Source organism: Aptenodytes forsteri, unplaced genomic scaffold (assembly GCF_000699145.1).
Source record: "Aptenodytes forsteri isolate BGI_AS27 unplaced genomic scaffold, ASM69914v1 Scaffold139, whole genome shotgun sequence".
In the NCBI taxonomy this organism is placed as follows: Eukaryota; Metazoa; Chordata; class Aves; order Sphenisciformes; family Spheniscidae; genus Aptenodytes; species Aptenodytes forsteri.
The window spans coordinates 23,449-40,067 of record NW_008794414.1 but is presented as its reverse complement, the minus strand read 5'-3'; the positions used below and the strand labels follow the sequence as shown (position 1 = coordinate 40,067).

At 40.5% G+C, this 16,619-nt stretch overlaps 1 protein-coding gene across 1 annotated transcript in view; it reads left to right on the top strand.

The window, feature by feature from the left end:
* Positions 1-16,014, top strand: part of LOC103907222 (clavesin-1) — a gene marked incomplete at its 3' end in the record, with an annotated part of 30,885 nt that extends 14,871 nt beyond the window's left edge. Inside the window, exon 2 of the mRNA XM_009289358.1 lies at positions 15,840-16,014. Within this exon, the coding sequence (XP_009287633.1) occupies positions 15,840-16,014 (175 nt within the window). The remainder of the gene's footprint in view (positions 1-15,839) is intronic.
* Positions 16,015-16,619: the final 605 nt, after the last annotated feature.

Genomic DNA, 16,619 nt, shown 5'->3' with positions numbered 1-16,619 from the left:
ACTAAGTCATATCTCTCCCGCTGCACAATGACTTCCAGCTCCTCCTGTTTGCCGCCCATGCTGCGTGCATTGGTGTAGATGCACTTGAGCTGGGCTATCGATTTCGCCCCCGGCATTGGCACGCCACCCCTAGTCTCATCTCTAGTGAGCCTGGTTTCATCCCCTTCCCCCTTCAAACCTAGTTTAAAGCCCTCTCGATGTGCCCCGCCAATTCATGAGCGATGATCCTTTTCCCCCTGTGAGATAGCTGGGCTCCATCTGTCACCAGCAGGCCCGGTGCTGTGTAAACCTCCCCAGCACCATTGAATACCTTCCCTAAATGAGGAAGAGTGTGTCAAGGGGTCGGGGGCTCCCTGGGGGCTGGGAGCGCTGGTGGCTCCCTGGGGCAGCAGGGCATGGCTAAGCAGCCTGCAGCCGGCTGCATCCCAGGGCAGGAGTGCACCCCAGGCCTAATGGAGGGGCTCGCAGGGATTGAACGCAGTCAGGCAATGAATCAGTGGCACAGGGAAGAAATAACTCAATGTTTCCTACTTGTCATACCACTGCCTTGAAGACAAGGTGTTCTTTAATCCTGCTTCCCAAAAGATACAGAAGGAAACCTGATACAGAAGGAAACCTGAACTGGCCCCCACCTGACCCACAGAGAGACTTCAGTCCTGGTCCAGCTCTTACACCAGGGTGGGCAGGACAAACGTCTTTGCCTACCTTTTTCTCCCCTGAAGAAGCTCTACATCTCCCAAAGGCATGGTGGAAAATAAATCTCTTGGCTGCCATCTAAGCCTGGCCTAGGCTATGGCTCACTATAAATGTCTACAAATACATCTTCAACAAAAAAAATGGTTATTTTGTTATCCTGAAGTACCCAGAAAGATAAGAAGTGTAACTATACTAATGGTATGTTGAGAAAACAACCATTTGCCAGGCTGGTGGTACCGAGCAATTAAGGAGGGCACGCAAGCCATGGACAAGACTCATTTCTGCATGTGGCAAATTGCTCCAGTGTGAGTATGGCAGGATAACAGAAAACGAAACAAAGGAAAAAAATTGAAATAGTTATGCTGGAAGAAGTGCCCAGCATCATAAAGCAGGTGTGATTTATAGTTCAGCACCTCTATTAGCTGTGTCCTCTGAGGAGAGGCTCTGGCCGGGACCAGGGGAGCGGCAGAGTACAGGGGTGAAGTGCTGCAGCCAGGCAGAGGGGAGGAAGGTGTTCATCAATGTCCTGCTCGCAGAAAGTCCAACTGTGCCAACGCTGTACTCTGTCATGCGGTTTCCTACTTCGGGAATGAAAAATGGCCTAATTCATGCCTACAGTCATGTTGTGGGGCCCTTAATAAAACTAGTGCACATGACTAGGTCAGAATAGGTGAACTAAAAGTCTGTTTCCTGACTTTCATGAAACTATGAGTTAGAAGATTGCATGGCTAAAGCCAGGGAACCTCCTTATCTAATTCTTTCAAAAGCATATAGGCTTCATGCATTTCCACAGAGCAAGAAGACAAAGAAAATTTTTTTCATAACATCTGATTCAGCAAGGCATATACTCACATGCATGTGAGCAACCCCAACAAACTCAGCTATGGAGACAAAAATGCAGCAATGAGACTATTCATATGCTTTACATTAAACATTTGCTTAAGTACCTTATGGCTTAACATACTTCTCGTGCAGAAATGAAACCAGTGCATTTCCTTGACTGTTAAGCACTGTTGATTAATACTAAAATTGCAAATTATTAACCAAGGCTAAGTGAACTGAATGCAAGGGAATGGAAACATGAAGAGTTCTGGCAGATCAGGGAAAAAAACAACACGGAGAGGCTGGAAGCACTCTGCTTTTTGTGTGTTTTTGTGGAGCAAAACTAACTGCAGCATATTGGGATTCATTTTGCAAAGACTTGATCACTTGTTTTTCTCTGATATTGCCATAAGGCCTTTTTAGTAACATTTTTGTGAAGTCAAAGCATTGGCTAGAAAAAAGAGAAGTATGTACTACAGTTGCTTTTAAAAAAATGAATTAAGGATTCTGCTGTTGTAACAAATGTGTCGTAAGACTGTGCTTAGATCTATAAGAATGAACTCTCCCTGCCTAATTTTCCCCTTTCAATACAGTGAAAGGGGAATACAAAAAAGGACACCCAATGTAGTATTAACAAACCCTGTACTTTTAACAAGCCATCCCATGATACCAAATTACAGCTTTTATATATTAAATCTTCCAATGGCCATATCTTCCCTGTTATGGTGTAAGCATCTCCAACGCCATCTCCTGAAATGTAGGCTTTGCTACTTTTAAAAAAGACTTCAACGCGCAGCTATTCCAATGAACCATAATATGTTCATAGTAACACCCAATCCCTTACTTTCTTAACATCAAACCAGTTAGATCTCAAGGAAAATTAGTTGTGAATTTCTGTTTTCATAAAGGTTTTTTTACAGGAAGGAATAAATGAAAAAATCAGATGTTTCTTTGTAAACAAGCTTGTACCAATGACTGCATGCAACTGTTTTCCAGAAAACAAGAGGAAATAAAGAACAAGGGATGATTTATTTGTTCAAGACTTCCATGTTTACCTCTAACACTGAAGTTTTCCTTCTGGCATTTTTCTCAAGGCCATGTAACTAGACTTGCTGTGGCAATGTCTGCTGATCCTTTTTCTGCCTCTTTTTTGCTGACTTTTGACAAAACAGGGCCTCCTTGCTGTCTGTATCTACATTGAAGTGATCATTACTGCTTGTGTTTGGAGTAAAGATCCTGGTTGTTCCAGCTAACTGGTTCCAGAGCTGCCTCCTACAAATACCAATGTGAGGTCTGGCAGGACGTCATTGTACATTGTATATTGTACATGGTTTAGTGGGCGGTGGTGTTGGGTCGATGGTTGGACTCGATGATCTTAGAGGTCTTTTCCAACCTCAATGATTCTATGATTCTATGATTCTATGATTGAGTTCAAAAGCACAAAAATTTTGGCTGTCTACTATTTTCTGTACTTAATTGTTACATATGTTTCTCCATGAGCAATTATTTATAACTGAATTAGTGTAGAGTAGTGACTTCAACTAACCACACTTCTTCAGTAATTCTCTGTATTGACTATGTGAGAATTCTTATTAGAAGTGTGAAAAAAAAATTGAATTAATTATATTAGCTTCACAATAAAAAGCAATACAAACAGAAATAGAAGAGTATAGAACTACATCATCAATGTACAGTTTCCAGTTGTTTACAAAACCTAAAGCGCAGCCCTTTCCCCCAGAAACAGCAAAACCTGAAACAGTGGCTGCCGGAAGGCAGAGACTAAACATCCACACATATAAGTATACCCTACTGTACAGAGGTTAGAATGATTTAGGAGGTTGCTGATAACCTGTGTAATAAGAAATTAATGAAACTTTTCTTTCAGAATTCCTAACATTGCAGTTAACATGAAATTCTGTTTTCAACCCAGCTGAAGTTTAGTAGTTTATAAACCACTTAAATTGTTTTTCACTGGTAATTCCTGAGAAAATTTGATAGTCTGCCAAAATAATAACATAACATTACTATTCCAAGGCAAGGACGACACTGCACCTGCAATACTAATCGGTAGTCTGCTGGGAACTGGCATGTACCAAAAAAATTGTACTGGCTTCAGGGGAATAGAGGATAGCAAGCTGGGCTTCCTTTTCACCATTACCATATATTCAAAAGAAGGCTCCACAATCCTATTTCTGCCTTCTTTGGGATCTCAACTTAAACAGTTACTACACAGCACTGCTGTCAATATGTGACACAAAGATCCATCCCGTCCCATCCAGGAAAAAGCCTTCATGCTGCTAGATCATGGAATTAGTAATCTTGGTTAAAAGGCAGAGTTTATTGCAGAAGTTTAAGGTTTTAAGTCCTGATAATGAAATACAAGTAAAGCGTTGATTAAATGCTTCAGGTAGATTGCCCATTCTTTTCTTTTTTTTTTTTAAATAGGGAAATTATGTACCAAGCCACTGCATTCACAGAAAATGAAGAACTCAGAAATTGCGAAATACTGGTCTTAGAGTTTTAAAATATGTTTAATTTTTCCCTTTGTGATTACAGTATATGAAATCATACTTAAAAATTGATTATAGCTTATTTTGTCCACTGATCCGGCACGGGGCATTTTGAGAACAACTGTAACCCTGGCAGTTTCTAATTTTCAGTTTGCAGCCTGCATTTTAATATTTTTGTTCCATAATTACTTCATCTGTTTCAAGAAAGCCAGTCTAAACACTGTTGTATTTCTAAATGAGCTGGGCCAGTCCCATTAATTTGTTCAGGTTGCTGCTTTGGAATAATTTCCATGTGGCTTTTTGTGTTGCAGGGAGTCCTTCTAGGCTCACCTCTTTTCCCTTTGTCTTGCAATTCTCTCAGAAAACCGTATTTTGCAACTTCAAAGCCAAAAAAAAAAAAAAAAGCCTTCCAAAGAACTATTTTATCAAAGAAACCCCGTACATCCCAGGAAAGCTCACTTCCTCACTTGCAAAGCATCAGGTGGTTGTAGCTGTCTCTGGATCTGAACACTTTTTGTTCCTCTTATGCGACTTGTTCTGCATAAGTGGTAGCAAAATCCACAGAAAAAAGATATTTATCTTCCTTTAGGCACACCTCTTTTGCTCCACTACTGTCATCCTTACAAAAATATACTTAGTAAATGGCTAGCAATGATACATAGTATAGAGCTGATGATACTTGATTTCTGTATTCAGTAACTCCCCTTCAAGAGGAGCAATCAGTTCACTCACTGGAGTCATTACAGAAGCAGTTGTCATTCATACTGCCTATAGAATTAAATTCAACACTAGTTCCTAAGGTTTCTCCTACAATGTGGTATGATTCAGACTGATGGTGTCTTCCATAACTTTTGTTTTCTACTTGGTAGTTATAAAATTCATTCGGTTATCGGTCTTCTGTTGATTGACATACTGGGGAGTCATCTGTCCGTGGAATACCAGATCTCCCAAAGCAATTTCTTGTCAGCTGCTTTCCACATGGGAGGTCCAATACCCAACGAAGTCAGAGACAAACCTGGAAAACATGAGTAAGAAGACATACCTTTTTCTAATTCCACTGGTAACATTTGACCAGACTCCTCATTGTTGGTTGGATCACATCACGTTTTTTCTTATTAAGGATTCTGTAAAGTCTGGAGTCTTCTACAGATATCTCTTGTTTACACTTTCAGTGGATTTCTGGAAAAAAAATATCTGCTGTCTTAGGGGGAATTGTTGCTGCTATTCATTCCTTCACTGTCTTCAGCGATGTTGCATGAAATATGATGTACTCAAAAGTGGCTAGGGTGAAAACTGCTCATTTTTCTTGAGCTTCGTGGCACTGCATAACCTTTTCAGCATAACTGTGCAAAGCAGTTTCTTTGTGGCTGGCAGCATCATGATCCCATACACTTTTAACAGTCTTCTCTATTTCATAAATACACACAAGTTCACTTTTTTTCTGGTCCTTCTCCCCTGCTCAGTTGAATCATAACAGCAAATTTTCTTCGTCATTGTTTCTGAAGAGATCTGCAGTTAATTTTTCCTAGACTGCTGTCTTATGAATCTTTATAGCATCTGTTTTGAGTTCCCCAATGATCATTTCTACATCAATAATATCAAGGTCCTCCATCTTGTCAGCTATATCAAAGTTGCTTATTGTTCCAGTGGGAAACCTCTTTGATATATAATGCTTGACACATCTTTTCATTTGCTTATAAGAAATGATTAGAATATTTTCATGTCTGTTTTTTATTGGCCCTGAAGGGCTCCAACTAAAATAATTTATAACCCTCTTTGTGATTGACATAACTTCTGTACATCTTTTTAATGTCTGCCACTTTCACTCCCCAGATTTAAGTACAGGCATAAGCATAGGTATATGCTTATTTGCCTGATTTAATAGCCATTTTAGGCATTTACTAAGATATACTTGTGTTTCTATTTTTTACCACTTCTTCTCATGTCTTGATAGCCTCTTACCCAATATCTCGGAAGAGATTCTGCTTTGATCATTTGCCTTTGGTGATGACATCCCACATGGCTTCATCAGTCTGTTCTTGCTGTTCTAGAAAAACCCTAATATGCTCTCCACCAGACAGGCATAGGGACCGCTGAGCTTCTCCAAGCTTTTTAATAACATCATCATTTTTATATCTTCCTCTATGTTATGATAGTTAAAATGCCATTTTTACTGGAGAGAGGTTGTAAGACTGTGATGTTTCTGATTGCTTTCTTTGCAAATTATTTCTTTGTTTTCATTGGTGGCATTGTTGCTCACTACCCATACCTGCTCTGCTTTTCTCTTTCATTCCTCCTGAAAGGAGGAATAAAACACGGTCTCTCTGTTTCTTCATTATACCATCTGGTGATACCAAAACTGCTTTATAAATCTTTATGTGGAGATATACATTACTACCACAGGATGATCTTGCCAATGAAGATACACAGGCCATTTTCCACCATCTTCATGTGAACCATTTCTAGACATGCCACTACTGCGGAGTCTGCAGCAGTCTGTCTCTGTGTGTGCACTCATTTCATACAGGCCAAGGAGGATGTCGCACTGACTTCCTGAAGTCCACTGGGATGCTGTATTTTTCTTTTTCTTCTTCATGTTATGCTTGAATGGTCTCAGTTTACTGTGGCTTTTCACCATGATCAGCTCAGCTCTGCTCTTTCTACTGGATAGATCATCATTTCTCAAGCCTGATGCAGTCTGCTCCTGACCATCTGGCCTCACTTATTTTTCCAGTTTTCCTATGACTTTTTCTGACTTTTTTCAGCCTGTGGAATCAAATGTACCTTCCATAATTCCATACACAAGAAAAAGGGACCCTTCAGCAGAATATTTTTCAAAATATGGGCTGCTTTCACAGGCAAGTTTTGACTCTCATCTGTCAAGCACACAGATTGTACAGCATCTGTGGCTCTAAAAATCTGACATTCAGATGGACCAAATTTCTTCTCTGACCTTAGAGCTTCATAGAGATTTCAGACTAGGTACTAGAAGGAAAGAGGTGACTTCATGCATGCCTTTTGGGTTCATTGTCAGCTTATGATTACCAGCTGAAAGTTCATTACTGTAATTTCAAGCACACAGAAGGAGTCTGCTTCTTAGCTGAACAGTCAAACTTTCCAACAGAGATAGAGAAAAGTGAGTTTCTGAATGAACTTCCAGGCATTCTGCTATATTTTTCAAAGCTTTCTGGATTGATGAGCGCTGTGTGAGTAATCAGGTGCTGTTTGAATATCCACAAGCGATAATATGACTTTTGTAGTTCTGAACTCAGCACTCTCAGAATATATGCCTCAGTGAGCAGTTATTTGATTTTAACTTTACTATTTGATCTAGTCATCATTGATGTCTGCTGTAAGAATGACTGGTTGCAACCAAAGGGACACTTAGATAATTTTGTTAGAATTGTCTAAGGTTAAATATGTAAATATACCATTTAGGTAGCTAATCAAAAATCTTCCTGTGAAGTTTGTATTAAAGTCTTTTCAGAAAAGTTAATAAACATACAGATGAATTCTTGCCTTGCACATAAAAGTGGCCCTGATACTTCAGGCAGAGAGTAGGATTTGTAAGTGGCAAAATTATGTTATCATAATGCCTAGCAGTAATATTCTTTTGGCAGATGTAGGAGACGTAAGTGGTGATGTGAAAAAAAGTAAATGGAAAGCTGTGTAGGTTAGTGAAGATCAACAAAAATTGTGGAAAACTCTAGAATGACCTAGAAAAGCAGCATTTATTATGCAAAGAAGACTAAGGGCAGTGCAAGAACATGTTGGATTTTAATATGTGGCCACATCTTGTATGCAGATCCTTTATCCTCTCTTAACTCTATGCAGTTTCTTCTGGGTTTTCAATTACTTTTAACCTTTTAAGAAAAACATCATGTCATTATGGACAACACAATTAAGAAGTGTACTTATTGTGCAGTGGTGGTCAGAAGAGTTAATTAGATGTTAGGCTGCATTAAGAATGAGATGAAGAATAAATAGGAAAAGATAACGTATTCTTTTATGTATGCTGATATTCCAAACTCACCTTGAATACTGAATTCACTTTACATTGTACTATCTCAAAAAGAAGAGGATGTAAAAAATGTAACTGTCCAAAAAAAAGAGCAATGAAAGGAATTCATTAGCGTTATGAACAAGTGAGGTAATTGCATCAGAAGGGAGCAAAAAGTCCAGGGCTATTTTAAATGGAAAGATGTTGAAGATGCAGTAGAGATATAGCTAGAGGAGATATAGTGGATTCATACAGAGAAAACACGATAGCAGGGAGACTGAATGGGTGATGCCATTTGTACCTTCTTCTAATAGCAGAACAAAGGATCTGTATAACTGCTTTCTGTGATTAAACAGTAGCTTCATAATGTTGAAAAGAAAATGCTTTCCCTTTCTGTAGTGAAAAATTAACTTGTGGAACACAATGATGCAAGAAATTGAGTAAATAGCTTAGTGTGATGCAAGGATGGATCACAGTGCCAAGAGGGAATAAGAAAAGGCTATGCAATCACACAGAATAAAATAAAACAACAGAGGTCATCAGTCCTAGTGCTGCCAACCATAAGCCATTCATGTACCAGCATTTGTTTTGTTCATTATTACTACAGCTGTGCTTTAAGGGAACAGTATCACACCATCGGTAAGATCATGATAGGAGATTAAAAACTACCTCTCAAACAGTATCCTGAGATGTGACTGTCAGTGTGTTCCCACATGTCATCTCCTAAATTTCTACCAGTGGAGACCACTAACCTGAAACCACCACAGACTCCCTGACTGTGCTCATGCTGGAATGTATTCTTTGCCCATCTTCCCCATGCTCCTCGCAGGGGACATTGCATTTGGGACTATCCAGGCAAATTACTGCACTGGCTCTGTAGTATTGATTTATTGATTGCATTTAAGGGTTGTAGCATAGGACCTTTAATAATTTCCATAGTATCATAACACACTGCCTGTGATTGTCACTTATTCCTTCTCAACAGAGAAATTTGCACAGTGTGCAAGCATGACCTTGCTCTGGGTACTAAAAAGGCAAGAAAATCACCAGTGTGTAGCTCAGAAATACTGTCTCCTGAAGGAATAAAACAAATCCACAGCCAGAGGAACAGTCATATTACACCTGAGATTCAATTCTGGCCTTTCCTTTCAGCAGCAGGCTGCAAAGCAGAGCTGCGCACTGCTCCTGAGAGGCTTCACCCTGCACAACGCTGAGTGCTCTGCCTGGAGCCCAGCCAAGCCATTAGCCTGATGGCTGGGCTGCCCTACTGCACCCAAGTGGACTCCTTATGTGCGGTCGCTAAGCTTGTGCTGTGCTGGGTTGCAATCGGTTGCCTGCTCTGTTTGGGATCAAGTTTCTGGAGAGCTCAGGGAGGGATTTTTTGAGCTCTCAGGAGTCTAACAATTTCATGCTTTGTCTTGGACTGATTCCCTGCTAGATGGTGTAACAAGTCCCTGGGATGAGGCAAAGGGAAGAGCAGATGTCACCTCCCCACTCCCCTGTGTAGGTCTCTTTGGTGGAAGCTGGTCCCACCAGGGGCCCAAAGAGCCCCACCACCAGCACTCCCCCTCCCCTAGCACAGAGGCTGCAAAGGTTCCTGTTTTTCAGCCAAATTACACGTAAGAAAGGGTCCTTGCACGGTCACATTAACATCAGGGACAAAGTATTCACTTCGTAAGGGTGCCCACAATATGAATGAGTGTATGTAGGAGGAGATTCGTAACGCTGACTTGAACGCAGAGGGTGTAATTCAGGGGTTATTGGTTGCTATGGAGTTCAACTGAAGTGGAAAGTAACAGCAAAAAAACCTTATAATACTGGTATATAGACAAACCTCAAGCAGAAACATAACACGGGGAATATTTTTATATCTTTAAGAAAGCCCCTGAGAGGCAATTTTTGCATGATAAAAGAATAAACCGATGCAGTTTCTTTCTGCAGGCTGGTACATTTCCCCTTCACTGGCAATGGCAAAGGCTTCCAGCTCACTCCAAGCAGGAATTCAAAGCCAGCCAGATATCTGTGGGTGACTGGCCTCCATTCAGTTACAAGCTAAGCAGTGGATTTTTGATGTTGTTAAATACAGGTCAGGTCTCAGCTTAGTCTACTCTATTCTTTGTATCCAGTGCACTGTTGGACGAACTGTTTCCAAAGAAAAAAATCAGTACACTTATCTATCCAGTCTGTTATCCTGGATGTAAATTTACTTTGGAATTTTATTTATAGACTCACACAGATGCTGTGGGAAAAACTTGCTATCTTTTCATTACAAAACAGGAACGATGCCTGTCTGAAGCTGACATACTGGAGCAGCCTAAGATAGCTACACTGGATGTGACAGAAGAATAATTTGGAGCTATGACATTAACTTAATGCAACCTGTGTCTTACTCAGTAGGAGTTTTATCTGCATATATTCTGGTTCTACAGAGAAATAAAAAAAATCTGTAACTTAACTTCGGCATGGCAAAGAAAGGGTTGGTACCCCACAAAATAAGAACAAATCTCAGATTGTTGTGTAAGAATTTCTCCAGTTTGCATGCTGGTGAATTATCCATATTTTTGCAGCTAACGAGTTTAAATGGCTTTGAACTGTTCTACGAAGAAAGTTACCCACGGCTGGTCAAAATATTTGTTGTGAACATTTACTGTGAATGCAACCCATTTTCTCTGTGAATCGTAGACAAGCCTTGCTAATTTCTGTGCACATATGCAGTATTCAGACCTCAGACAGATGAGACAAACAAACCCTTTTCAGCGCATGAGTCAGCTGTGAGCTCCTCTGTTCAACTGTTCATCTTCTCTGGTGCAGGATTAGTCAAGTAAGTCACCGTGTTTATTCACGATTCTTCATTTTGCAGTTATTCTTCCTGGTTGTTCTTCAGCCAAGGACTGCCCAGCATTGTGCAGGGTTCATATGAGGGGCCTTTCCTCACCAAAAGGTCATAAAATGTGAAGATCAGGTCTTGCAGTGGTTGGATTGACTGCCACTTCCCTCTGATGTCAGAGAGGCAGGGCAGCTACTCACGGTCATGAGTTTGAATCAAGACATGAATCCCTAAGGACTATATGTCAGTAATTTCCAGTGCTTTTTTCAGCAGAGGTAAGTTTAAAATTTCTAAAATAAATACATGCATTAAAAAACCCCAGATGTTTTCTAAGAACACATTATCAGAAGTTGGGGCTTTCTTATCCATACTTCATGAGCAGAAAGGAGAATTTAATCTGCTGAAATAAATGACTTCGTATGATTTATGAGCACCTGTTCAAAACTCAATGACTGGATTCCAAGGGCTTTTCCATGAACACCGTACCTTGGCTGCGTGTGGGAGCAATTCAAAATGCTCCTTCCTGGGTTCTCCCTCCTCCAGCAACATCGATCTGCTTGTTGTTCATGTCTCCCTTTCTAAGCCTTTCCTTACAGCTTCTTCAGCTTCGATTAGCTCAAATAATTTGCAGCAACCTGAGCATGTTTTTCTGGTCCTTCTTCTTTACACTTCCTTTTCTGCACATTACTCCCAGTGGGAATCCTCCTTGCAGGGCAGTGCCAGCTCTCCCCCCACTAGAAGCTAAGCATGCATTTTTGCCCTCCGTTGGTGATTTACTGTGTGGGGAGGGAACAAAGCGAGATGTGGTCTCTTACCCGATTTGTATCTATGCCATGTTTGCAGCTTGCTAAATGCTATTCAGCGTTGGCCATAGCTTTTTTTGTGAGGTGTACTATACTGTCTTCTCTTCTTAGTTGTTCAAACAGACTCAGTGAAACCAGTTTTATATTGCTTAGTCTTTTGTTAGCTTATGTTAAATATGATGGTGTTGCAAGTTCACTTTGTTACATTTAAAAGGTTGTAAATTCATTGATTTGTTATCCTGAGCCGTTTTTTTAACAAGTAAAGAAATCCCTTTTATCTGCATCTGCATTTAACTAAGTCACCTTTCAAGTATTACAGGAGAGAGGCTTTTACAGCATACTAACTGAGGGATGTTAAGCTGAGCTGTCTGCAACTGCCAAGATAACGACACTGGTCCAAACTTTGTTAGCCTGCTGTCTTGTGGGACAGTCAGGATTTTTAGTGACGGTTTGTTTTTGCTTACTACCAGACAATCTTAATGGCTTCAGCTGCCAGTACTTCTGCATGTTCATACTTTTAACTGAGTAATCTAATTAATTTCACTAGCATGCCTAAAACAGAGCCTGTGCTTAGCTGTTCAGAGACAGTAATGTCAAAAGCCTTTACTGATGCTATCTTCTCCAAAATGTATCACTTTCTTGCAGCGTGACTTATTTGACCCTTTATTTTCCAACAGTCCCTCAGCTTTATTATCCATGTATCTCTTCAAAATGACTGGTGGCAGAGACATGCAAATAGATCATTTAATTTCCCTGCAATGTCTTTATCTCCTTTAATTGTTCCCATTGCACCCTGGTACTCCACTGAGCCTTTTGATTCTCTCACAGCCTGCTTACACCTCTTATAATTAAGTAATTTCTTCTTATTTATTTTCATGTTACGCCTTTGGCTAATCTCTCCACCAAATCCCTCAGCTAAACCATCTTCATTTTTGTTTTACAGTATTGTTCCTTACCACTAGCTTCTGTTGGGCTAACTTCCCATTTTCCAAAGGATATTTGAAGAGCCTCTTTTGTGGTACCTTTCCATTCAGCCAAGGCAGATAGGCTCTCTCTCTCCCTCCTCCTTTTTGTCTTTCTGGGGCTTGTGCAAATCTTTTGTAACTCATTAGTGGCTCACTTCAGTGGGCTCCATGCCGAATACTTACAGCACCTTACACATTTCCCTTTGTGCAATAGTAATTTATTTCACTTTTTTTTTTTTTTTTTTTTTTTTTGTGAGAGGGTTGAACTGGTGGGGAGGGGGGTTGGAGGAGGAAAGGGAACATTAAGCAAAGGAACAAAAGAGATGGACTAATAGAAAGTGGTTCTGTGTTCATGCATAGAAAATGATTTGGATGCAAATCAGTCACACAGCTGAATGATTTGTCTCAAAGCCTCAAGATTAGGGAGCAGAGGGCTTCAGCCTCAAGTGGCACTCTGTCTGATTTCTATCCAGACCCTGCATTCACAAAACAGCGTGCCTGCAAAGAGCCCACCTGGAGGACTTGTGTGCTGCTTTCATGTCTCCTCGTACTCATCTGAAAAACACCTTTGTGTTCACTTTGAGTTATTTCCTACACCATGTCTTAAAACTGCAAATACGTAGAGGGGGGAGGTATCTGGGCAGGGGAGAGCCAGATTAGTTACACACTAAGAAAAGTGGGTGCCGTGTCTCCCAGGCAAATAACTTCTACTGAAAGTACAGGGAAGTACAGGTGAGTAATTGCTTGATAACCTGTTAATTTGGATTAGGAATTTAAGATTGGAATTCCTCAGCATAGAGTCCGAGAGGAAGATTTTGCACTCAGTCAAATGAAATATTTCATTGTGATTTAGAGTTTAAGTGGATTACAGAAAATACCTTGTATGCACCATTTCCATACAGCCCCACCAGTACCCCATACTGTAATTTACATTACAGTGATGTAAATCATTACACCACCTTTAAAAGCATCAGAGGTAGCAGGATCATGAATATGAGTTTAAATGTTCTATTAAGAAAACTTCTTCCCACAAATGAAGGGTTGAAACCTGTTCTGATCACAGTGTGACCCTGTTTTCACACCTTCATAAAACAAGTATTCAGTTCACTTTAAGATTTGCAAATGTGGGGTTAAATCGAGCTCTGGATTAGTCCGTCTTCCCCAATCTAGCCAGAAAGCCCATCCATGGATGATAATATCATTCTGTATCTACTCAACAAGAGAGTAGAGAAGGCTGGCATGTGTGTGAGGACACTTTTGGAGCCACTGCGCACCTCTGGGAGCTTCCATGGGGCAGTTCTTGTGGAAGGCTGACCTCCTTGAATAGGGATGCTGGGGTAGAGTAGTGTAGGATATATTAAGTAGATACGGTCTAGAGTTGCAATCGCTTTTTTCATCACGGAAAATCTAGTAATTTGATGCTGCTGCTTGAAAGCCATCACCCATTTCAGCTGAGCAGTGGGTAGTATATTCATATCACAGTTTTCTGAAATAAATTTAGACTAAAAAGAAATGTCAATTGCCAATCCAATAGGTATTCCTTCGCCTTATGTTGCTAAGGAAAGTACTCCTTCAGTTTGTCTGTTTAGCACAGCTTCCCCATACAATTTGAAAAGGTCAAGGTTGTCCTGTTGCTGCAAATGAGGAAGGGGTGGTCCGGTACCCAGCAGCAATACAGTTAAATATCTTTAAGCTCTATGTATTGCAAGTTGCCTCAGCAATTATACTTCAGAGAAGCTTCTAACTTTTGCAGAAAGACACAGTTCAGGAACAGCTTTTTCAAGGGATCATGTCTTCAGAGAAGGAATGTACATTTCCACTCATAACCTGCTGAGAGAAAAGAGAAAGAATAAGAAAACACTTCACCATTTACTTCTTATAGAAATTTATCATGTGTTGCTGCCATTCAGGGGTAGAGGTCTTGATGGTAGAGAAGTTTGTTTTGACTGCACATAGGTTTTTTCTCACAGGCAGAATTTGAAACAACGCTCTTGTAGGCTTAGATGGCTTGTTTTAAATTAAAGAAAACAGCAGAAAAGGATTAAATGAAAATCTCCGTGGGAGAACATGGTATAAGCCTTCTCTGTAACAAACCTCAGGCCTCATCAAAATTTGAGAATTATGCAGAAGTAAAGCAGACTGCAATAGCAGTATGTTACAATTTCATTTTACAGAAGGTTAAGCTGTACCTTTTGAAGCTTTCTTTGCTTGTTGCTCTCTAAAAGAATCTGTTGTTTGTAAATCATCTTAATGGGAAGGACAGGTGACAAGAGGGCCTGATTCAGCTTACTCAGGTGTAAATATGGATAAAAGTTATTAAAGAGTCCAACTCTCGCTTTTGCAAAATGCATGAGATGGAAGTAGAGAGCGGCCCAGGCTTCCCAGTGCGGACTTTCACATTAAAGAAAACACGTCAACATTTTCTTCTCTGTCACTTGCTATCTCCTTCAGGGCCTCCATGGTTTCTAATTATTCTCCCAGAGCTGAAGGAAGCCTTGCATCCAGCCTATTGGTAGCTGTTAATTAATAAAGAGTTCCCATTTTGAGTGGATGCAGCTATTTTCCATGTTGCATTTGGTTTGCAGAAATAAGGCAACAGTCAAACTTTATTGTGCAAAGCCTGGGATCATTCCCTCCACTCAAGCAGGAAGCCAGGGAGCCTAGTTGTAACCATACCATTTATATTAATATCAGACTGATTTATTTCCTTTTCTGATTTTCCTCTTTATAATAGAAAGAAAAGAAGGGTGGTGGGGAATTGGGAATTGAACAAAAAAACTGGTAACGTATAGAGCAGGGGTTTAAATTAATAGCCTGAATCCATTTCATTTCACCACAGATAAATATTTTCCAAGTAGCTTAAGGAGCAGGGGTTTAAATTAATAGCCTGAATCCATTTCATTTCACCACAGATAAATATTTTCCCAAAGTAGCTTAGCTAAAATCTATTGTAAGGAATGCCAGAAGAATGGAAAAGATTTAATTCAGGGTTTATTTTATCCACCAGTGAGCAGGACTTATCACATCAAGCAGAGGAATGTGAGTTTCAGAGTGGGAGCACTTTAGTGACACCTCTGAAACCACTCTCTTTTCAGAAGAATTTTACCAGAATAAATCCCCGTCCCTTGCTCATGTCCCATCCACAGCAAAGCTGAGTATCTTGAGTTTTGAAGATAACTGCAACCATTGACTTTTTTTTTTCTGCTTTGACTTTAGGAACTCCTTCATAGATATCCTTCGGGCTATCCTACTGTCCTTGGAAGTGCTCATCGAAGATCAGGAGCTTCAGATAAATGGCTTCATTCTAATTATAGACTGGAGCAACTTCTCCTTCAAGCAAGCCTCCAAGCTTACGCCATCGATCCTCAAACTGGCCATTGAAGGGTTACAGGTAGGTAGAGTACATGTACCCGCAACTTTTATTGCTGCAGCCAGTGATTTTTGCCTCAGCAGGCACTGGGCAGGGTGAAGGGTGGTGGGAGAAAATAATCCAGAACGCTTTAGTGTCCCATCCACTCGCAGCATAGATTGATTTTCAGACATTTAATTTTGACTGTCTTTCACTTTTATTTAAGCTGTAAATCAGCGTAACCAGTATGTGTGTTACTTACTGCAGCATTAGACGGATGGTTAGAGATTTGAGGTTTAATCCATCAGAGAATTCAGGGGGATTAAAAACCAGCAGCGTCTGCCTTCTGGAGTGTGCAGTCCACATGCAAGCACATCTGTATGCAGAGGGAGGGTGGCAAGAGAAGAGAGCAGCTCCCTCAGCAGATGGAAGTGTGCTGTTGTGTTCACGCGGATGCATTTGTGTCGGAGGGAAATGAGGAAGAAGGAGGACAGGCTCCCTGTTGTGTCCTCATTCTGACTGTCTTCATTTGTCACACAGGATCCTGTTACATTATGGTTCAGACTGTTCAGGGGCTGCGCATCCACTTGGTGCTTGCAAATAAATAGGAGCAAGCTAAAACCATATGCTGTTACGGGGTTAGGTGG